General features: G+C 35.0%; 4 protein-coding genes across 7 annotated transcripts; 3 read left to right on the top strand and 1 right to left on the bottom strand.

The window, feature by feature from the left end:
- The first annotated feature begins 1,257 nt into the window (after window positions 1–1,257).
- LOC100257473 (uncharacterized) lies at window positions 1,258–8,278 on the top strand. 4 transcript variants are annotated; one of them, XM_059734293.1, is made up of 8 exons: window positions 1,258–1,330; window positions 4,158–4,517; window positions 4,631–4,773; window positions 4,903–5,174; window positions 5,753–5,907; window positions 6,592–6,854; window positions 7,712–7,774; window positions 7,864–8,278. In XM_059734293.1, the coding sequence occupies exons 2-8, from the start codon at window positions 4,232–4,234 to the stop codon at window positions 8,119–8,121; spliced, it is 1,440 nt and encodes a 479-aa protein (XP_059590276.1). In that variant the 5' UTR covers window positions 1,258–1,330; window positions 4,158–4,231; the 3' UTR covers window positions 8,122–8,278. The 4 variants fall into 4 exon arrangements, with proteins under 4 accessions (XP_059590276.1, XP_059590275.1, XP_010664729.1 ...); XM_010666427.3 differs by lacking the exon at window positions 1,258–1,330 and adding an exon at window positions 3,080–3,351; XM_010666428.3 differs by lacking the exon at window positions 1,258–1,330 and adding an exon at window positions 3,210–3,351 and having other exon boundaries at window positions 3,859–4,517.
- Window positions 8,279–9,230: 952 nt separating this feature from the next.
- LOC100252341 (26S proteasome regulatory subunit S10B homolog B) lies at window positions 9,231–13,797 on the top strand. Its single transcript, XM_002281071.5, has 10 exons — window positions 9,231–9,429; window positions 9,757–9,876; window positions 10,590–10,726; window positions 10,917–11,078; window positions 11,222–11,308; window positions 11,412–11,498; window positions 11,591–11,728; window positions 12,840–13,031; window positions 13,115–13,213; window positions 13,393–13,797. Exons 1-10 carry the CDS (start codon window positions 9,330–9,332, stop codon window positions 13,465–13,467), a joined length of 1,197 nt encoding a protein of 398 aa, XP_002281107.1. The 5' UTR covers window positions 9,231–9,329; the 3' UTR covers window positions 13,468–13,797.
- A 1,634-nt stretch (window positions 13,798–15,431) lies between these two features.
- On the bottom strand, window positions 15,432–16,933 carry LOC100259200 (uncharacterized). Its single transcript, XM_002281031.5, has 5 exons — window positions 16,620–16,933; window positions 16,393–16,536; window positions 16,196–16,315; window positions 16,009–16,104; window positions 15,432–15,852 (listed from the first exon to the last, which is right to left on the bottom strand). The coding sequence occupies exons 1-5, from the start codon at window positions 16,836–16,838 to the stop codon at window positions 15,736–15,738; spliced, it is 696 nt and encodes a 231-aa protein (XP_002281067.1). The 5' UTR covers window positions 16,839–16,933; the 3' UTR covers window positions 15,432–15,735.
- A 951-nt stretch (window positions 16,934–17,884) lies between these two features.
- LOC100247218 (uncharacterized) lies at window positions 17,885–21,685 on the top strand. Its single transcript, XM_002281136.5, has 8 exons — window positions 17,885–18,214; window positions 18,743–18,835; window positions 19,273–19,351; window positions 19,464–19,542; window positions 19,810–19,849; window positions 19,952–20,086; window positions 20,623–20,760; window positions 21,217–21,685. The coding sequence occupies exons 1-8, from the start codon at window positions 17,976–17,978 to the stop codon at window positions 21,467–21,469; spliced, it is 1,056 nt and encodes a 351-aa protein (XP_002281172.1). The 5' UTR covers window positions 17,885–17,975; the 3' UTR covers window positions 21,470–21,685.
- The last annotated feature ends 284 nt before the right edge of the window (window positions 21,686–21,969 follow it).

The raw sequence follows: 21,969 nt of genomic DNA, 5'->3' as shown, positions 1-21,969 counted from the left end.
TAATGTTTTCTTACAAAAAATTTACAATTTAGTAAATATTATAAACAAATAAAAGAATTTAAATTTTATAATTATTATAAGCAAAAATTTATGTCATGAAGAATTTTTTAACTATTATAAACAATAAAAAAATCGATTTTTATAATTATTATAAGCAAAAAAAATTTCCCAATGTTACTTGAAAAGAGCTATTAAGTCATCAAAAGACCTATATGTTAAAACATGAGGCCCTTCTTGAATGGATTCCCATATATTTTCTAAAACTTTTTTCTCAGGTTCGTTTATGACATTTGTAAAATTTGCTTTTTTTCTGTCTAACTGTAAAATATATTTCCCTTCTAAACACTTAAACATATTAACCACATGATTAATATGTTCATTTGTAGAATGACTAGGGTCCCTCTTGTAACTCATAAGCGTATCCAAACACGGCTAAGGTCCTCTAGTCCTTAGTACTCTCCTAGTTGTCTTCATTTGTATCATTTTGTACTTGACCAAAATAATTTAATTTAATTTTAATGAGTAACATATACTCATACTTTAATTAAATATTTGAACAAATCAAATTTTAATTAGAAAGACACAATTATTAAAAAAAAAATGTCTTTTATTATCCCTCATATTTTGATTATTATTTTATACACAAATCAACATTCATAATTTCAAATATAACACTAATAAATGGTATTTTATATCATATCAAACTACTTTGGTGGTAATAAGAGACTCTTTTAAAATGATAGACTTAGGTTTAAATTCATGTTGCATTATTATTTCTAACTGTTCTGACAATAAAATTTTATCATTCAAAAGTCTAGAATTTTATTACCTTTTAAATGAAAAATTATATTAATTTATATAAAATATTTTATTTGAGATTTAATTTCTAAAATTTTATTAAAAATATGTGGTAACAACTTTTTTTATTAATATTAATTTATTTAAATAATTAAAATTAATAGATTTAATTTCTAAAATTTTATTAAAAATACGTGATAACAACTTTTTCTATTAATATTAATTTATTTAAATAATTAAAATTATTAATAATTTATTTTATCAATTTAATTTTAATTCATAAAATATCGTTGATAAAAATTGAAATTTCAATCTAGGGTAAAGATTTAATCAAAATATACATGGATAATTAATAATTATTTATTTATACAGAGAGAGGAAAATTGTTCTCATGATTTGTTTTTTTTTTTTTTTTTTTTTCTCTCTACTAAATCTAAAAATCAAAAGGCCACCCACTTCTCTCACCCGCCTGCGTCTAGAAGCCCTTTTCTGAAGTTGCCCTATTTTCCTCTGCCATTCTCAATCCTTGCAGGTACAAATCTAATCATGTTATTATTTAACCCCCGTTTGATTCCCAACAAAATCCATCCCCCATTCTTGTTTGATTTCCGAGAAAATCCCCCAAGGAAAACCAAAAAAATTGCTTTTTTTTTTTTGATCCCTGTGTTTTTTGGATCTGTTTTAGGGGTCTCTTTGCTTTTGTGCCATTCGATTTAAATTTCACGAACCCTAAATCCAAGATTTTTGAGCCAGGAAAAACACAACCTTTGCTTGCAAATCATGATCAGATTACCAAATAGCATCTCATGTTTTTTTAAAAAAAAAAAATTGGACAGATTTTGTATCCTGTGTGCGGCCTGAACTGGTAGGAAATATTGGAAAATTTCCCAAAAAATCGGTAAAAATACCGAAATTTCGGCGATATTTTCGAATCGGTAAAAATAGTGTCTTTCTCAGAAATATCGCAGAACTTTTTCGACATTTCAATCAGATGAGTGAAGTACCTGTTCTGGGAGAGTGGCTAGAGTCTCCTGCAGGGGAGATTGGTTTCGGATACTCCAAAGCTCGCCTGATTCTTTTCTGGTTGATTTCTCTTCTCTCTGATTTCTCCTTCAAAATCCCCACTCAGCTCACTCTCTGTAAAATCTCATTTCACCCGAAAATTCCATCTCCACACCCTCAAAACTCTCTAAAATCCAAGGAAAAGTTGTAATGCCCATCAGACAAGTTTTTGCCTTTAGACAAAGATGGAGCGGGAAATCAAGGTGATCGGCAACTTCCTTTTTTTAAAAAAAAAAAATAAAAATCCAGAGCCAGTTGGACGGTCCGGATTGAACCATCTTCATCCAATGGCCAAATCTGTTTTTTGGGTACTACTACTAATGTCTTTTTGTTCCATTAAATAAGATTTTAGGTCGTTGAAATCAAATTCTTAGTCTTGTTTGGATTTGCGACCACAATAGGTCACATCCCTTGTAAGCTTTTGGACAAGTTCTTCTTCAATTGTTTTGCATTTCATTTAATATATATTTTTTTTTCATAGGAATAATGTATAGAATATTTTATATGTTAGTGTTTTGTTGTAAGAATAGATATAGTTATTGAATAAAAAAAAGTTGTTAAAAATATTTTAGTAGTTATAATGGAAAAAATTATAAAAAAAATTAAATATTTAAAACCTATATACAAATCAGGTTAAAAATATGAAAAATATCTAATAGAATAAGATTCAGAACATAGGCTCCATAAATAAATGATAGTTTTAATAATTTTTTCTTTGTAAATATTGAAATGATATTATATACATGAGTGAAAGGGTTATAGATGTATTGATTGATTATGTTCTATGTTTCACATTAAGTAAGGTACCGAAGTGGTACCGTAGAATTCTCCTCTCCTGGGAGTTTGATGGGATCATTTTTAAATTTGCTTTTGGGATAAGTTTAAAATTAATTTAATGTAGGATGAAAATATATCGACGGATATTTTGGAAAAAAAATTTTGATAGGTAAAAAATTGATCAAAACTCATAAAAATGTAAAAAAAAACTTAATAACAATGTAATTAGAAGTATAATAGATAATTTAAATTTATTCTGTTGAATAATTTGATATATATATTATATGATTTGCGATATTATATGTAATTATATTATATGGGTTAATAAAAAATGTGAATTTTGTAATTACGCATTCATTATCAAGCTTTATAAAAAATTTAATTTTATTAAATACAAATAATTTATATATATTAACTTGATTTCATTAAATACCAATAATTTGTATATATTATCGCATAGCTGTTTGGGTTCACTTTGGATCGTTGGATCACATCCAAATTCACTTTGGACCATCACCATGGAGTCATGATTTGTTTCCTTTTTTTTTTTTTTTATCTCTACTAAATTTTTAAAAAATCAAAAGGCCACACATCCGAAAAGCCCTTTGCTGAAGACCCGCTTCTCTCACTCGGGCATCAAAAAGCCCTTGGCTGAAGCTGCCCTCCGGACGAGAGAATCGCCCCAACTTCCTCTTTCACTCTCAATCCTCGCAGGTTCTAATCTAATCATTTATTACTTTTTTTTTTTTTTTGCAACCCCTGTTTGATTCCCAAGAAAATCCATCCCCCATTCAATTTCCAGGAAAATCCATCCCCCATTCGATTTCCGGGAAAATTCATCCTCGTTTGATTTCCGAGAAAATTCATCCTCGTTTGATTTCCGAGAAAATCCATGCAAAACCCTCAAGGAAAACCAAAAAAATTGCATTTTTTTTTTCCTCCCTGTGTTTTCTGATCTGTTCTAGGGTCGCTTTGCTTTTGTGCCATTGGATTTAAATTTCACGAACCCTAAACCCACGATTTTTGAGCCAGGCTGAAAAACAACCTTTGCCTGCAAGTCATGATCAGATTACCAAGGAACATCTTATGTTTTTTTAAAAAAAAAAAAAAAATTGGACAGATTTTGTATCCTGTGCGCGGCCTGGACTAGTAGGAAATATCGGGAAATTTCCCGAAAAATCGGCGATACAAACCGAAATTTCACCGATTTTTTGCTTGCAGCCATGTTTCGGTGATTTTTTCGCCGATTTTAACAGAAATTTGGCGAAATTTCTCCCGTCGACATTTCGCCCCCCTCTTTCGTATCGCCGGCCACCGAAACCCGAAATTTCGGCGAAATTTCTGTTAAAAAAATGGAAACTTTCATCCTTGTGTACAACTAGGAAATTCTCACTAAATTAGATGTCGAGTAAGTTTAGGAAATTGAGATCCTCCCAGCACGCGAGCGAACGGGGCATTCTTCTAAATCTGCCGCTTAAAACGTCGCCGTTTTAACAACATCTAGGACTCCATTGTTGCAGAGGATCGCAGATCGAAACATGAAACCCTAGAAACGGGAAAATATTTGTCAAGATCAGACATCTAAACCAAATCGATGGCGAAACAGTCGACGTCGTGGTTGACATTTCACAAGAGATGGCCTCTCTTGCTCGTGGCATTGCTTTCAACGTCCACCGTGATAGTCTTGCTCATCAGAGCCGCATCCGATTCCTGCAACACTAATTCCGTCACTACTACTACTACTATTACTACTACTCCCCATTACAGCTATGAGAACACTCGAATTCAGGTAACCTCACAAGTTGAAACCCCATCGAATCCTCTCCGATTCATGAAATCCAAGCTCGTCCTCTTGGTTTCTCATGAGCTTTCTCTTTCTGGTACTGTCTTCTTATCTTTGAACCATTGTGATTCCTTGATTTGATTTGATTTGAGAGAAAAGGCTCCAAAAGGGAACTTATATCAGACAAATAATTGGCATCTTCGTATGTAGGTGGACCTCTGTTACTGATGGAGCTTGCATTTTTGTTAAGAGGTGTGGGTGCGGAAGTTGTCTGGCTTACCATCCAAAAACCCACAGATTCAGATGAGGTCATATACAGTTTGGAGCATAGGATGTTGGACCGCGGAGTCAAGGTAGTAAATCATTACTACATTTTACATTTTGTAGAAATGCGGTTGTTTGCTATTACTCTCATGCTTTGTGCTATTTGGTATTGACGCATTACTTTTGTATTTCTTATCATGACTTTCTCGAAATGGTAGGTGTTCCCTGCAAAGGGTCAAGAAGCTATAGATACGGCTCTTAAAGCTGATTTGGTTGTTTTAAATACTGCTGTGGCTGGGAAGTGGTTGGATTCTGTGGTTAAAGAAAATGTCCCTCGCATTCTTCCAAAGGTGTTGTGGTGGATTCATGAAATGCGAGGGCATTATTTTAAATTGGAGTATGTTAAGCACCTTCCCTATGTTGCTGGTGCCATGATTGATTCACACACAACAGCAGAGTACTGGAAGAACAGAACACGAGAGCGGTTAGGGTATGCTTCAATCATCTATGAGTGTACTGTTTTATTACATGTTCTTCTGAATCTCATCAATATTGCTTTCTATAGCCATGATTTATAAATTTTATACACATAAACCATACTTACATGTTCTCACTGGCAATGTCATTGATATTTTTCAAACATATTTGAACTTATCAATTGGTGTTCTCCTACTACTATCACCAATTTGGGCAATTTGATTTATTAGATTATGTTCTACTCCTTGATGTATTTAGTCCTGTTCATTTCCTACTTCTACATGTCCTAGTTTTTGTCTCATCCATCTCAATTTTCATAAATGCAACACTTGTCTTGTGAAATATGTTTCTTGGTAATGTTGCACTCTTGTTCCTCTGATAGTCAAGTTAAGGTATTGAAAATGGTGATTCAGTTATAACATTCCAGCTATTGCTGCCTTGGAAGGGCCATGTGACATTTGGGATTTTGTTTCTCCAAAATTACAATTACACCTGGGAAAAATGGTCATTCATGTTGTGGCTTAGTATTTATTTATGCTTTATGTTTTTTTTTTTCTTTTATAAAAACTTTTAATTGTTTGCTCTCTGCAGAATTAAGATGCCTGAAACCTATGTTGTGCACCTTGGAAATAGCAAAGAACTGATGGAAATAGCTGAAAACAATGTGGCCAAAAGGGTTCTCCGTGAACATGTACGGGAATCTCTCGGAGTGCGGAATGAAGATTTACTATTTGCCGTAATAAATAGTATGCTCTTCTTATTGATGAGATAATGAGTCTCTAGTTTTCAGTCTTACTGGTGACAACCATGTTACTTTACCTACTTGTTTGCAAGTGCAAAAGGTTCAAACTTTAACTGTTTTAGTTTGATGTGTGGTAATTATTTAGGGTTAAGTCTATCCGAAAAAGGTACCATTTTGAACTTCAAATGTGAATTTGTAGTTTCAACCAAATTTATGTTTCCTGATAGAATTGCCTCCTGCATGCATCCCCATATGCACGTCCTTGATCCACTAGCAAATCAAATTCCTGGTTTTCTTCCTGGTTCAGAAACTGCATTTAACAAAGTGTCTCTCCCCCAAAATCCAGATATCTTACAAACTATCTTGATTCTATATCAGACTCGCTTATCCTGGTTTACCTCATCATTTTTAATTAGTAGCCTTCAGTCCTGAGTTATTCATCTTGAAACTGAATTGCAAGCTTAAATTATTTCAAATGCACCAGAGGTTCTGCTATTGTAAGGAAATTGTTCCTGCTTTTGCCATTTTTATTTTCTCATCCTTAGGTTTTAAGATGGCATCTGCTGCTACCCTGTCTGTCATCTCAATTTGTGGTCAATTTAGTTGTGTTTCTTACTTTGCCCTTTGGATTTACATTCATTATGATTCTCCTTGGCCTTCTTTTCTTTTTTCTATTTTAAAACTGTAGGTGTTTCACGTGGGAAAGGTCAGGATCTATTTCTGCGTTCCTTCTATCAAAGTTTGCAGCTGATCAAAGGGAGGAAACTACAGGTGCCATCAATTCATGCAGTAATAGTGGGAAGTGACATGAATGCTCAAACAAAATTTGAAACCGAACTTCGCAACTTTGTTGTGGAAAACAAAATTCAAGACCAAGTGCATTTCATCAACAAAACCTTGACTGTAGCTCCTTATTTAGCTTCTATTGATGTTCTTGTGCAAAATTCTCAGGTATTGCCCATTCATTTATCATGTCAACTCACATATGAAACCTTATTTATGTATGCTTGTTTGTGCAATCTTATGAAGTGCCATCCAATAGTGGAACCCTCTGAAATATGCTGTTATTGCCAGAGAGAATCAAGAACATTCTTTGATAGTTTATATGTCGATAGACAATTATTTTTCCTTGTCTTTTTCATTCCTTTGTTTTTCTCTTATTATTTTGTAATATATTGGGAAGTTGCAATAAGGCCTTTGATCCACGATCTGGTAGAATCTACTCTCAATTTGGATTTAGCAACTATGAAAGAGAGACTTGAGTTTATCTATCAAATCCACAGATAGAGAAAGGAGGTTCTTGGACAGGTTCCTTATGAGTGCTGAAAATTTTTGCAAAAATCTCTTGCACCAGCGTTGAGTTTGAAAAGGAATTCTATGATTTTTCTACTATGTGAAAACTGTTTTTGAGGACCTGAAGGCAGGCTTTGTGTATATTACATTAGAAGCTTTCATTGGATAACTGATCGAATGCATGTGGTTCATGCTGTACCAGAAAATTTCCTTTTGAAGAGGACTGAGCAAAACTTTGTAAACAAAAAATGAACAATTTTGTAGATGGTCAAGAAGTAAGACATAGTTTTTGTCTTTCAAAGTCTGGTTATCTTGGTTAGGATCATTTTCTGAGCAGGCTGCAGATTAGAATGCGGCAGTTTCATCTCCCTTCATTTATTCCATTTTCCTTCCATTCTATTCCTGGCCTCCTTTCATCTCTGTTTTCCAAGTCCATGGAGCCTGCATCTCATTTACTGTTACTGTTTTAGTTTAAAGCCAACCTCATGGAGCTTACTCTCTATATTCATGCGCAGGCCCGGGGAGAGTGTTTTGGGAGGATAACCATTGAAGCAATGGCCTTTCAGCTGCCTGTACTGGTAAGCTGTTGACCACAAACCAAACTTGGTTTTCTATTTTAACATGCTTTGTGATTGTTCTTGGGGCTGGTTTTTCGTTTTCCCAACAGGGCACGGCAGCTGGAGGAACCACAGAGATTGTGGTAAATGGGACAACAGGTTTGTTGCATAATGTTGGGAAAGAAGGCGTGAAACCTCTTGCAAATAATATTGTGAAGCTGGCAACAAATGTTGAGAGGAGGTTGACAATGGGAAAGAGAGGGTACGAAAGGGTTAAAGAGAGGTTCTTAGAACACCACATGTCTGAGAGAATTGCTTCAGTTCTAAAGGAAGTCTTGAAGAAGGCAGAAAACCACGCATTTTCTTGATTTTCAAGGACACTTGAAACATTTTTCAGTTGAAAATTTTGTTTTGGATTTGGTGTCATCGGTTTGGGATTCTGCTTCCATGTATCATATGTAGAAAAATGAGTACTAATATAGTACATTATTTTTTTCTAAAGAAATATTTTGGCTGTTGAGTCTAGCCGGAGCAGCATCAACTCAAATAATATAATATTATTAACTTGTGACTAACAATATTTAAAGTTAAACAATAAATATTTAAAAATTATTTGATCCTTTAAGCTATGATTGATCCTCGGAAAAAATAAAATAGAAGGAAAGAATAGGTCAAAAAATAAAAAAATAAATTTAAAGTTAATAAATCATTTTTATATTCTTTTTTAAGCTCGTTTAGTTTTTTTTTCAATATATAAAAATTAATTAATTTTAATTGAAAAAATTATTTTGTTTAATAATATTTTTTTCTTTATTATGAACTTAATTAAATTATTAAGTAAATTAAATATATTTAATACAATAACTTAGTATCATAAATTAAAATTATTAATAATTTTAAATATTAAGTCAAAATGGTTAATTTATTTTTATTCATCTTTTGAATATTAAATTTTTTTAGTCTTATTTACTCATATCTAATAAAAATATATTTAATAACTTTGATTTCACATTCGAATTCATCTTTTATATATAAAAAAAAAATTAATTAAAAGTTTTAATAATAAACATTAATTACAACTAAAAAAGATAAGTATATTAATTTAATATCTAAAAATAAATTTTAAAATTTAAGTTAATTTTACTAAACAATCTTAATACTTAAAAATAAAAAATAAATAATAAATTTTAAGTTAATAATTTGAATAATTTAACTTAAAATTAATTTAATTTATTAAATAATAAATATTAAGATTTACAAACCACTTAGAATGTGGAAAAATAGAGTAAATGATGAAATATTCCTAATTAAATAATTGAGCAAGCATTAAAAGATAATAATATTTATAAAAAATAATTACAGGGGTGAGGCATGTAACAAAGCGCATGCTTGGTGTCTTTATTCCTTAATGGGAATGGCGATGTTTTGAATTTTAGAAAGCATAAGGGGCAGTTTAGTAATTACGGCTGTAAAAAAACTCAATAGTAGCGAGCATAGATTTCTCTCTCATTCTTTTTCTTGTTCGTTGCTTTTAGGTTTCCTAACGAAGAAAACCAATCTCTCCCTGTGCGCGACAATGAGCGATGGAGAAGACGCAGTGCGTCGACGTAGTGTGTTGGCGGACTACCGTAAAAAGCTCCTCCACCACAAAGAACTCGATTCTAGAGTCCGATCAGGTACTTTTGTTCTTTTTGTTATTTTTTCCTTATTGTTTGTCCGAGAAATTGGCAATGGGATTTCTTAACTTTCTGTTTCCCTTATTTTCCCCATTTCTCTAAATTTCTCCTGCTTAATTTTTTGAATTTTTTTGGTAATATTTGTGGATTTTTATGGAACACCAAAAGGGCAGTTTGCTTGCAAAGCAATTTAAGGATTTCATAGGAATGTGAATTGCTTCTGAATTCAATTTTCAGAAAAAAAAAAATGCAAGTTTGAGTTGAAACAAGTATTACTCACCGAATAATTGTGATGGTATTGACAAGAGTTGGAATAAAAATATGCAGTGAGGGAGAGTTTACGTGGTGCTAAGAAGGAGTTCAACAAAACGGAGGATGATTTGAAGTCTCTTCAGAGTGTTGGGCAGATCATTGGAGAAGTTCTCCGGCCTCTTGACAATGAACGCTGTAATTACTCGCTTTTTGTATTTCTATATACTTCTTTTCCACTGAAACTTGATCATGATCTTAGTGTGAGAGCCTTCTTTATATATTACATTCTCATTCTCCTCCAATGCAAATTATTTAGTCTAGAGGGTTTGGTATAAAAGCATATCATATTTTGAATGACAGGGATTAAATTTTGTCTCCGCTTATTAGGAAATAGGCCACCAACAAATATCAGGTCCTTTATACATACTGCTTCACATGGAATTGATAAAGAAGAAATAAACAAATTAAGAGGTTTGGACCTAGGAGGCTAGGACCTCCAGGAACCAAACTCAAACACCAGATTAAACTACCATTGGTCTTAAAAGCTTAAGTTATCAGATAATGGACCGAAAATGTATATCAATCAGGCAAACACTTAATACTTAGTAGCATCACATGTGTCGTGTGTGAGGTTGAAGTTTATAGAAAACATTTATTGAATGAATATAGGATTTCTTTTGCTTGAATGCTTTTTTTTTTAACCATTCTTTTTCTTCCACTTGGATAGAATATAATCTATTTGATACAAACATATAGGGCACAGAGTATACTTTATTGTTTTTTCATTGCCTCCTATCGCCCTTCCTTTTTTTTTTTTTTTCACTCTTTCAGTTGAAATGTTCCTAAGAGGTAGCATCAAGCTGGTTTAATACCATTGAATCTAATTGGTTGTGTGTGAAATATTTCAGTGATTGTAAAAGCAAGTAGTGGACCCAGGTATGTAGTTGGCTGTCGCAGTAAAGTGGATAAGGAAAAACTGACTTCTGGAACAAGAGTGGTTCTTGATATGACAACACTCACAATCATGCGAGCTCTTCCACGTGAAGTAAGTTACCATGGTTCTCTATGTGGACTTTGCTGTGTAATACCAACTGGATAACTTAGTGGCATTAGAATTGATGATTACTCCATTTGGTCATGATTATTTTCAACATTTTAGTTAGTGACAATCATAAAAGAAAAAAGAGAGTTTGTGTGGTTCTCCTGATAGACTGTGCTATGATGATGTTTAATAGGTTGATCCAGTTGTTTATAACATGTTGCACGAAGATCCTGGTAATGTCAGCTACTCAGCTGTGGGTGGGTTATCAGATCAAATCCGAGAACTCAGGGAATCAATTGAGCTACCTCTAATGAATCCTGAACTCTTTCTTAGAGTTGGAATTAAACCTCCCAAGGTGATTCATACTTTAATTTGTTAGTTATTCTGTATGGTCTGTTCTGCATTGTCAATTGAGTTAGCCATCCTAGTGGTGGTAACATGAATGGATTTTATTTTTTTCCTTAATTAAAAAGTCTCTTAAATTTTATTTTTTTGCAGGGTGTTCTTCTTTATGGGCCTCCTGGTACTGGGAAGACATTATTAGCTAGAGCAATTGCCAGTAATATAGATGCCAACTTCTTGAAGGTCAGACTTACACTTGGTGTGTTGCATTTTAAGATGTACTTTGATCTGAGAATTTTTCCCTAAATTTAATCTGCAATGCCTTCTTTTTTCCTCTGGTTTGTAGGTTGTTTCAAGTGCAATAATTGATAAATACATTGGGGAAAGTGCAAGGTTAATACGAGAAATGTTTGGATATGCACGTGATCACCAAGTAAGAGCTTGGATTTTGTGAAATATGTGTTCCTTTTTTATAATTTATGTCTATCCAAAGTTAACGTTGATAATGTGCTTTTATTTTTCAAGCCCTGCATTATTTTTATGGATGAGATTGATGCCATCGGTGGACGCCGTTTCAGTGAGGGAACAAGTGCTGACCGTGAAATACAAAGAACACTGATGGAGTTACTTAATCAGCTTGATGGATTTGACCAGCTTGGGAAGGTATTTCTTGGTTCATAACTGAGTCCTTAGTGATGGTGGAAACAACATGCTTAAATCACAGTTTTTTGGTATAAAGAGGATCTTTCCAAACATGTCTGTACTTTTCATCTAAATTGATCATAACCCATTTTTAGACAAGTTTTATTGGCAAGACAGCCTCAATCATAATGCACAATGGGTAATTGAGTGTGATAGGAATTTGGTAACTTTCAACATGGAGGATAGACATGGATGCCTTTTTGGTGAGCAATCTCAATTAGTCATGGAATCTCTTGACATTGCTATTAATAAATGGAATATAAAAGCCCCTCCTCTCTCTCTCTCTCTCTCTCTTTCTCTCTCTCATGGTAGCCATGGACTTCCTTGATTAGTAATGAGATTTAGAAGCCCGCATGCTGCCCCTGACAAACCCCCCACCTCCAGGATGCTTTTTAGGTGGGCAATCTTAATTAGCCATGGAACCCCCTTCAGATTACTATTAATAATTGAAATATAAAAGCCTTTCTCTTCCTCATCCTGTTTGCGTGCAGGTGTATGTGTTATTTCTTTATTCTATATGCATGGATAACTGGGTGAATACATTTTTGGGTTGAGGGGATTGAATGCTGCAACACAATTTTACTTTATATGCATGCATAACTGGATGAATATGTTGTTTTGTCTCTTTCTTGCTCTCTAATTCTTTCTCGGTTGGTGTGCACACATTTATTATGTTGTAGGGATGTGTTAGTTGTTTATTTTATACATATGTGCAGCTGGATGAATATATTTTTGGGTTGAGGATTGAATTCTGCAACACACTTTATTTTATATGCATGCATAACAGATGAATATATTGTTCTGTTGAAACTTAAGAGGAATGAATTCCACAACATGGTGGAACTCCTTCATATCAGTATCATATATTCCATTATTTATGTATTAACTTTGCATTGTTTTACTCCTAACCTTTTTTACCAGCAAGCATAGGAAAAACTGCATAAAGTACTATTGGTGACGTGCTAGCTCATAGTGCAGGTGTTATCTGTGCATTTTTTGCAGCTGACATTTTCATTCATAAGCTTTTCTTAGTAAACTAAAAAAATATTATTTTGAAATTTGTTTGATATAGGTTAAAATGATTATGGCAACAAACCGGCCTGATGTTCTTGACCCTGCACTTCTTCGTCCTGGGCGATTAGACAGAAAGATAGAGATTCCATTGCCAAATGAGCAATCAAGAATGGAAATCCTTAAGATTCATGCGGCTGGGATTGCCAAGCATGGCGAGATTGACTATGAGGCTGTTGTAAAGCTTGCAGAGGTGAGTGAGAGAGGCTTGGGTTTGTTTTAACTATTTGTTGCCGCATCCTTAATGGAAAATGTTCTCTGTTGCAATCTTTTCAGGGATTTAATGGGGCTGATCTTCGTAATGTTTGCACGGAGGCTGGAATGTCTGCAATTCGTGCAGAACGTGATTATGTCATACATGAAGATTTCATGAAGGTGAGCTTTTCTTCGGGGCATTGGCTTCCAGTAATTAATAAGCCTCATCTCTGTATTGAACAATAAATTTTATATCATTCTTCTTGTCAAAAGGGGGAAAATGAAACAATTTGCTTGGTCTTGATGAAGTTGAAATGGCTGATCTTCTGTCTGTTCATTTTTATCTTGTATCATTCCAGGCTGTTCGGAAACTGAATGAAGCAAAGAAACTTGAATCTAGTGCTCACTACAATGCTGATTTTGGGAAAGACTAGAACACATGTTATTCCATTTCAAGAGCCATGGAAGATCGAGGCAGTGCATTTTCTCATTCTATCAAGCAGGGAGCCAACCACAGCATGCATAATTTGGGCATGCTAAAAGTTTTGTGCTTCAATACAGTAAGGCAAATGTTAGCTGAACCTGAAAAATTCAACTGCCATTAAAGAAAGGAAACTTGGGTAGAAAGAGCAAAACAACTATTTCCTTTTATCTTTTTATTTTTGGTATAATTTCTCATACATTTTATTACCTGCTACTTGATTTTATTTTTATTGTAGCCACAATGGTGATAAATTTATGTAGAACAATTCTTCTTTTCTAAACCAAGGTAGTTTACAAATGAAACTGGCACACTTGACCTTAGAAAATCAACTAAACTATAAGGAATGGATTTTCTAAACACACTCGAAAGAGGGAGCCTGTCTGGATCACACGAAAGGTAAATATTTAGTCATTAGTAAAGCCACAATTAACAAGGTAATCCATTGGGTTACAGCATTTCTTACATTGGGTACTAAGAGTTAGTGATGATTTTTAAAAGTGTTTCTACCTCAAAAACATTTTTAAGATAAAAATAAGGTGTTTGACAAATTTTAAAGAACACTTTTAAAAATCTGAAAAAGCGTTTAAAAGTAATTTTTAGAGAACACTTGATAGGTGTTTTTTTTTTTTTAAAAATACTTCAAAAATTTTAAAATATTTCAAAAATACCCCTATGATTCCCGATATTTTCCCTTCCCTCCACTCATACCTCTCTCCATCGCTCACCATCAAAGACTACACAGTAGGAGAGACGATCCTACTGTCGTATCCACATCCAGTCTCCGTCATCTTCACTTCCCTTTCTCGTCAGCTACCACCCTAACTCCTCTCCTTCTCTTTCATACCACTCCTCCCTGTCTTTTCTCTCTCTGGCTTTAAATGCGGGCGTCATTAGCCCTAATTTCAATCCTCTCTTCTAACCTTTTTCCACTGTCTTTCTTCTTCCTCAGATCTCCACACTCTCTCTCTTGGACTTCTCCCATTTTCTCCATCCATATTCCTTCCTTTTCTGCATTTTCGTGTCTATATTGAATTTTACTGTTTAATTTATTTTCTTCATTTCTCGGTGTTTGATCCGTTGAGTATTTGAGGGGTTTGGAGAGTACTGTTAGATCCAGTGTGATTTGGTTATGCGTGGTTACGAGTGTAATCTCTACAAAATCAGGGAATAGAAAGAACTGAAGGCGGTTGAAGTTGTTGAAATGCTCTGTTTTGGAGGTGAAATGGAGGCCAGGATGAAGAAGTACCGGCAAACGAGTCCGAAGATGGCCAAAGTGTGGACGGAGAAGTCTTCCAAGTATCAGCAGAGTAGGAAGGTTCCGGTGGTTTACTATCTCTGCAAAAACAGGCAACTGGAACATCCACACTTCATCGAAGTCCCATTATCTTCACCAGAGGGTCTCTACTTGAGAGGTGAAGTCAAAGCGAGAGCGATTTTGTTAATGATTGATAGGATTTCTGTATGCGTCTGGTAGCTGAGAAATAGAAAAGAATATGAAATTTGGATTGTGGTGATACATGTTGGTATATAATGGTATGGTTTTCAAAAAAGGGCAAAAATAAAAATAAAAAATTGAAACACTACTCCCCTCAAACAATTGTATGTAATTTTTAGTAATTTATTAATATTAAAAGTGTTTTTATACTAATACAACATATTATTTAAAACACTATTAAAATCATTTTTTCTGATTCTCGTAAAAATATTAATATAATCATGGTCCAAAAAAACACTGCAGAAGGAAACAGTTCCAATAAAAACACTTCTACTATAATCACGGTCAAACGGGTTCTAAAAGTCATATTATGTTCCTCAATCAGTAGAGTAACAACATTTGTAAACTGCTCCTGTTCATGAAAGTCTCCTATTTGCACAGCTAAATTGTTGCTAGTAATTAGAATAGTGGACTTAACAGTTGTAAAGTTGGCCATCTATTATAGCAATTTAAACATGTAACTAGTCAGTAGGAGAAGGAACACAGCCAAACAATAAACTTGTACATGACATCCAAACAATAAACTTAGGTACATGACATCCAGACTGTTAGGAGAGAAAGAACATGCTTTTAGGCATTAAAGCCCCGTGTACCTCCACCCCGCAGCCCTAATTTTTGGTGTTCAATAGTAGTACAATTTCGTGAGAACTGAGAGGTGAAGAAGCAATTCGAAGACAACAAAGAGAGGAAGCCTGCTGGAGTTTTTATTACAGTGTGGCCATGTTATAGGCTTGAAGCAACTGCTTTAGATTTAGTCCTCTTAGTCATTTTGTATTTCACCATCCTAGCAATCTTGAAGAACCAGAAAGCGCTGACCAGCTGCAGTCCCAAAGCCATTGCCTGGAGGGAGATAGTATAGAAAGGTACATTAATCTAGCTGAGGAGATTAGCCAACAAATATTAACATCCCTAGTTCAGTGGTTGTTACTAGTTAGTAGTTACTACACCCTTTGCTACTGTACGTGCCACTTTAAACCAGTGAATACAGAAACAAACCTTTATGAGGAGGGGATTGCTGGCAGATAGAGTGACATACACGAGGCATGGACCACATATCATCCTTGCAATTGTGAATATGATTGCAAATAACATCTGTGTGACACCAAAATTAGATCTGTTGATGACTTGACATCAAAGAGAGGTAAGTTTTATATAAGAATTTGTGTCATATTTCTGTACTGACATCAACGATCAAATTAAGATCGGTGTCCCTGTACCCAAGCTCTTTGAGAAGCTCCCTCAAGTGTAAGAAAGGGCTGGATATCTCTGTTATCCATAATGATGCAACCATCTCTGATCCACACTGCATATATCCCCATACTTGACATTAATTCGTCACCAAAATATTTGAGTAAAGTAGTATTAGTTCTTAGTTGTTACCATTTCATAGAAGAGGCCTGCTCCAATACCAACAATGCTAACTAAATGGTGGATCGAATTGTCGAGATTGACACGTTTGTCCTCCAAGAGGCAGCAAATCAGATCATAGATGAGATAAGCCAGGGTCACCGCTAGCGTTTGCATCTGCATTTTCAATATAGTGGTACTCCACATGATTCAAAGAGAAAATCTAAAAGCAAACAAATCTCCATTGCTGAATGAAATACCTGCTTTGGAGATGATTTTGAGGCCAGAGGACAAACTGGGCAACGCCAATCCTCCACAGTGAGTGAGGACAAGGTCACTGCCAGAGTTGCATGAATCGTAGAAACAAGGCGGTTGCAGAAACCGAAAGAGCGCTTGGGGAACATCCTCCTGATTACCATGAAAGTACTCGCCCATGAAATAACTCCCGAAACAACCAATTTTACAATATAATCCTCCATCTGCTTCTTCAAGAAAAAATAAGAGACGAGTGTCGCATGCACAAGGACACAGAGGGAGGGGAAGATAAATAGCTTTCCCAGAAGTTGAACTTGTGAGCTGGAGGCTAAGGTTTTTGTTGTTGAAACTTAAAAGGGCATTAAATATTGTGACAGGTGGAGTTAGGTTGCTCATCTGTATCATAAATTCATAACATGGCCAGGCTTGACTCCAACCCAAAATCATCATTAGAAAGGATGGGGAGTCGATATCAGTTGGCTCCTGAATTTTTTCGAAGTTGGGTTTAATGTGCCGCCTTCTTCTGGTATATTGGAATGGCAGGTGAATGGAATTAGCGGTATTTAATTGTTGATGTGAATACAAAACCGATTGCCCTCACTCAAAGCAGTCATTAGTTAGTGGGGATTGGGTTTCGTGTAGTTTCCATTCCAGGAATTCAGTGGTATCTATTAATCACCAAAGATGGACATAGGGTTAACACTTGTTAATGATTAATACGTGAAAAGGAGAAATGGAAATATTAGTTAAAACTGAAGTAATGAATGTCACCGTATTAATTATAATAAATGTTAATTAAGTATTATTTATGACTTTCATTAATACTCATTAATGAGAATATTAATGAAAGCCATTTGGAAAGCCTATAAAAGGACTTCTCGTCCCTATGTAATATGTATCCTTAAGTAAAAAAAAAAATTCTTATTTTATCTCGTTCTCTTTATTTTTCATTATCTCAATTTTCTTAACTCTCTTCTTTGATTTTTTTTTTTATTATATATTATTATCAAAGTAAGATATATTTTATTTTTACTATTTTAATTTGCATTGTATTTGTCTTTGTCTTACAACAATATTAATTTTTTTTTTTTAAATACGAAAGAATTTGATCATTTTTAATCATTGTATTTGAAAGCATATGCTCGTTCCCGCTCCCCCTTTCCCACGTTTGGAATGGATAAAAGATGAAAGGGTTGTTTACTTGGGCTCAACTTGGCCCAATGGGCCTCAATCACATGGGTATCCAAACTCCAGGTGGATTCAAAAGTCAGGGTCTCGACCCTCACAGTCACACCCTCGCTTACTTTCAAAGCGATCTCAACCGATAACTTTTTCTTTTTGTCGCCCGATCTTTCGGGGAAATGGTCATGTGCCAACTGTCGTGCCAGTTTCTGGCAACTCCTCTCCAAGTCGGCAAAAGTTTACCGACGAGTCTCCATCTTCCAAGATTTCTAAAATCGGAATCGTTTCCAGGAGCCTCGACCGGTGTTCTACGTTGCTCGACCGAGACTGAAGTTTCGGAGTCTCGGAATAGGATGTTCATTCTCGGGATGGGTTTCGTGGGGCAGTTTTTCGCACAAGATCTCAAGAACCACGGATGGTAATCTCTGGGGTTTTCTTTGTTTTCCACTCGTTTATTTATGTTTCCATCGGTAAATGGATTCGATTCGATTTGATGTTTGCTTTCTTTGGTCCCAAACAAATATTTCATTTTCATTTTCTGGTTGAAATTTGAATATCCCAAATCCCCGGAAAATGTTTCCTAATAAAAAGAAAACGAATAAACTTGTAAATATAAAGAGTAACAGAAAGCGTGAATTTTGCTACATTTCATAGTTGAATTGGATTGGATGGAAAATGAGGAAATTAGTAAATTTGGTTTGATCTTTTTGCCACTGTTGTACCTTTTTATCAGTGGATGCATGTAGTTCTATTGCTGTTATACCTGATCTCTTTATTGAATTACAATATCAACGAGGCTATTATAATTTAGTTGGTTGCTACAATTTCTTTGATAGAACATTTAATTGATGCCACATCTATTTTCTATTGAATTTTGTGGAATGTGCTATTAATATTATTGGGAATATCAATATAAAATCTAAGATATTGGACACTGAAATTGTAGGGTTGTCTCTGGGACTTGCACTAGCGCTTTTAAAAAGAAGAAACTCGAAGAGAGGGGATTTAATATCTACCTCTTTGATGCCAATGAGCCAGAGTGAGTTTTTATGCATCTCTATTGTAATTTTTTGTTAATAAGCCCTTTGTGCGCAAATTTAGAAGCAACTGTTGATGAATCTGAACTGAGCTGATGCTCAGAGTTGGTTGAACCTGGTTCTTAAAGATCTCCAGAATATGAATCTCAGGCTCTGTTGATGCCCTATTAATCAAACTCATATTGTCTTGACAGAGTATCAAATGGTACCGGGCAATTTGTAAAAGATAAACGATAATAACAACATTCTTGCAGAAGTTTTATGACTGCCATTTGGGCAGATTGTCCAAATAATAATATTTTTAGGGTTCAAGTCTCTTATAGATGCTGATGAAAGGAAATCACTTAATGTTTCAAACTCCTTTTTTAAACCATTCTTATTTTCATTGCCTTCACAAGTTCTGTTTACTACTGGATTAACTAAGTTATTTATTTTTCAGACTGGGAGTACTAAATGCTTTGAAATATAGTACGCACCTCCTAGTCTCCATCCCTCCTGTTGTGGGTATTGGTGATCCTGTAAGCATAGAGTACTGTTTCTAATATTAATGATGTTTTAATTCATTAGTTGATTTTTGTAATTATCCATCTTGCATGCTCCCTTAGCTTTGTTTTCTTGTGTCTTCTTCAGATTCTTCAGCATGATAAATTTCTTAAAAGCAGGATCATGGATGGAGATCTTCAGTGGCTCTGTTATTTGTCATCAACGAGTATGTCTTCATAATAACTGCTATGAAACAAATATATAACTTTTTCATACCTGCATAAACCAATAAATTCACTTTTTCATACTTGCATGCATAGGCAGACATGCTACGGATTACCTGTCTGTTAAATACCATCAGTGCCATGTGTATTCACTTTTTCTCACTTTCAAAACCCATGATCTGATTTTAACTCCAGATCTGTATTTCATGCCCATGTAAAGCTCCTCAATTTGGTTCTTGTACTTGAGAAATATTCCTTCTAATGTGCAGGCGTATATGGAAATTGTGGTGGTGAATTGGTAGATGAAGAGTATGTGTCAGCGTCTTACAACTCTTAACTAAGCACTTTGCAATGTGAATTGTTGTGCAATAAGTTAACATGTCACAAAAAATATCAATAATCCTATGGCAGCTACCCAGCAAGCCCTGCAAGTGAGTCAGCTAAATTGAGGTTAGCTGCTGAGAAAGGATGGTCAAGTCTGGGCAGTGAGCTTGGACTCTCAACACAAATATTTCGACTTGGAGGTATCTACGGCCCTGGAAGAAGGTCGTCATGAATATTGTAGAGTATCAGTAGGCTTGCAATTGTTTTGGTAATCTGTACTTAATTGTTGGTTTCTCATTCTGACAAAAATGATACAGTTTTTGGCTTGGATCTTGCATATCTAGCATTCAGTATCTGTAACACTCTCCTAATCATGTAGATATTGTCCGCTTTGAGTCCAATGGTTTCTCACATCTTTAGAACGTGTTTACTAATGCGATATCTCACATCAAATAGGTGAAGAAGTTCTTGAGACCATATATATGGTCTGCTTCTTCTAACCATAGAGATGGTTTTTAAAGTAGTAAGGGCTCATTGTATCCAAAGTGGATAATATCTACATGGAATGAAGCAGGTTGTTATAAAATAATATACAAGATCCACCCTGAATTGTCATTTTTGCAATCCAATATGAGCAATTTTCAGTCTGTTTCCACATCTCCTTATTTCGACAGTTAAAAAATCATTTCTGATGGAGCTGAGCTTTGATCCAAATGTGTGATGCTTAAGGCTGACATTCTTATGAATTATATTTGCAGTGCTGTTGACACTATAATTAAGCAGGGGCCTTTGACAGAAGGCCAGAGGAAGAGGATTTCCAGGCAATACACATCCAGGGTTCATGTTGCGGACATTTGCCAAGCCCTTAAGGCTACTATTCAAATACCATCCGTCGGGTAGGTTCTGATTGTCAGCATTACCAAACTCGGATTTTTTTTTTTTTTTTGGTACATTAATCCTATAGATGACATATCCCATTAGGAAACAGTATAGTAGAAAATAAGAGGAAGAAAATAGAAAAGATTGTTTTTCCTGCCTCCTGGTGGAAAGGTTTCCTTAAGTCTCCCATATTTGAAGACCAAGTCACAAGGGGTGCTTGTGCTAAATGAGTCTCCTAAGGTGCAGCCCTTTTTGCCTGATCATTCACAATGGGTAAGAGTTTCATGCCAAATCATAACTTGGCCACTTATGGATAGTCCGGCTAATGATTTTTTTCATAGGGCTCCCAGGCATGGGCATCAGCGAAGAAGAAGAAAATCCTTGTCTAGTCGCTTTCAATTATCTTTTTGAGTGTTTAACCCTCATCTATTCAAAGGAGAATGTAATTCATTCTTTGCTTCCACTTTGTTCAGGAAAATTTACAATATAGTTGATGATGACCCTGCCCCACGGGCACAAGTATTTGCATTTGCACGGGACTTGATTGAGAAGAAGTGGCCAAACCACATCAAAGAGAGTGTATTTCCTGGAAGTGCACGGCAGGCCGAGAAGCGCGTCTCCAATGCTCGTATGAAGAAGGAACTAGGAGTAACCCTTCTTCATCCAACTTACAGGTCGGGACTACAGAGCATTATTGACAATATGGAGAATCCAATTTCAAAGTAGATAGAATGACATGATATTGTCCTTTCACCACTAGTTCATTTAAAGATGTTGGAAGCAGTCATTCTCTTAATGAATTGTGAAATGCCTCGTATTGTAATGATACCGCAAGAAATAGCACATTACATCGAAAGAGCTCATGAAAGGCAGAACATGGGCCCTTTGACTGCAATGTGGAACTTCTCTTTCTCAAAATTCCTATCCATGAATTATGGGCGATATTTGGCAGTCCCTACAAAAGGTTCCTCAAGAAGGAATATCCCAACATCAAGATGATGCCATGAAAGAGCCTAAGAAGATGGGGTTAACAACGGAGACTGAATAAATGGTAAAATCAACTCTCCAATCATCCACTTGAAATCATCTGCCGGGTGTTGCATTCCCTAGAACTTGCCCATGTTATAAAGCACATTTTAATCAATCACAACCCAGAATACCAATTTTCATGCGAGGGCCAATGCTTGGGCTCAAGCTTTCTTGTTATTACTATCAATAATGGGTTA

Source organism: Vitis vinifera, chromosome 18, assembly GCF_030704535.1.
Source record: "Vitis vinifera cultivar Pinot Noir 40024 chromosome 18, ASM3070453v1".
NCBI classification, from domain to species: domain Eukaryota; kingdom Viridiplantae; phylum Streptophyta; class Magnoliopsida; order Vitales; family Vitaceae; genus Vitis; species Vitis vinifera.
The sequence above is the reverse complement of the archived record's forward strand: the minus strand, read 5'-3'. Positions and strand labels throughout refer to the sequence as shown.

Coding starts and splice junctions, on each gene's coding strand:
- LOC100257473 (XM_059734293.1), top strand. CDS start 4,232: ATGGCGAAACAGTCGACGTCGTGGTTGACATTTCACAAGAGATGGCCT. Junction 5,175..5,752: donor AGAACACGAGAGCGGTTAGG/GTATGCTTCAAT, acceptor TGCTCTCTGCAG/AATTAAGATGCCTGAAACCT. Junction 7,775..7,863: donor CCTTTCAGCTGCCTGTACTG/GTAAGCTGTTGA, acceptor TTTTCCCAACAG/GGCACGGCAGCTGGAGGAAC.
- LOC100252341 (XM_002281071.5), top strand. CDS start 9,330: ATGAGCGATGGAGAAGACGCAGTGCGTCGACGTAGTGTGTTGGCGGAC. Junction 11,499..11,590: donor GATATGCACGTGATCACCAA/GTAAGAGCTTGG, acceptor TTATTTTTCAAG/CCCTGCATTATTTTTATGGA. Junction 11,729..12,839: donor GATTTGACCAGCTTGGGAAG/GTATTTCTTGGT, acceptor TGTTTGATATAG/GTTAAAATGATTATGGCAAC.
- LOC100259200 (XM_002281031.5), bottom strand. CDS start 16,838: ATGGAGGATTATATTGTAAAATTGGTTGTTTCGGGAGTTATTTCATGG. Junction 16,537..16,619: donor CAAAATCATCTCCAAAGCAG/GTATTTCATTCA, acceptor TTGAAAATGCAG/ATGCAAACGCTAGCGGTGAC. Junction 16,316..16,392: donor CAGGCCTCTTCTATGAAATG/GTAACAACTAAG, acceptor GGATATATGCAG/TGTGGATCAGAGATGGTTGC.
- LOC100247218 (XM_002281136.5), top strand. CDS start 17,976: ATGGTCATGTGCCAACTGTCGTGCCAGTTTCTGGCAACTCCTCTCCAA. Junction 19,352..19,463: donor TTGTGGGTATTGGTGATCCT/GTAAGCATAGAG, acceptor TGTCTTCTTCAG/ATTCTTCAGCATGATAAATT. Junction 19,543..19,809: donor CTGTTATTTGTCATCAACGA/GTATGTCTTCAT, acceptor TCTAATGTGCAG/GCGTATATGGAAATTGTGGT.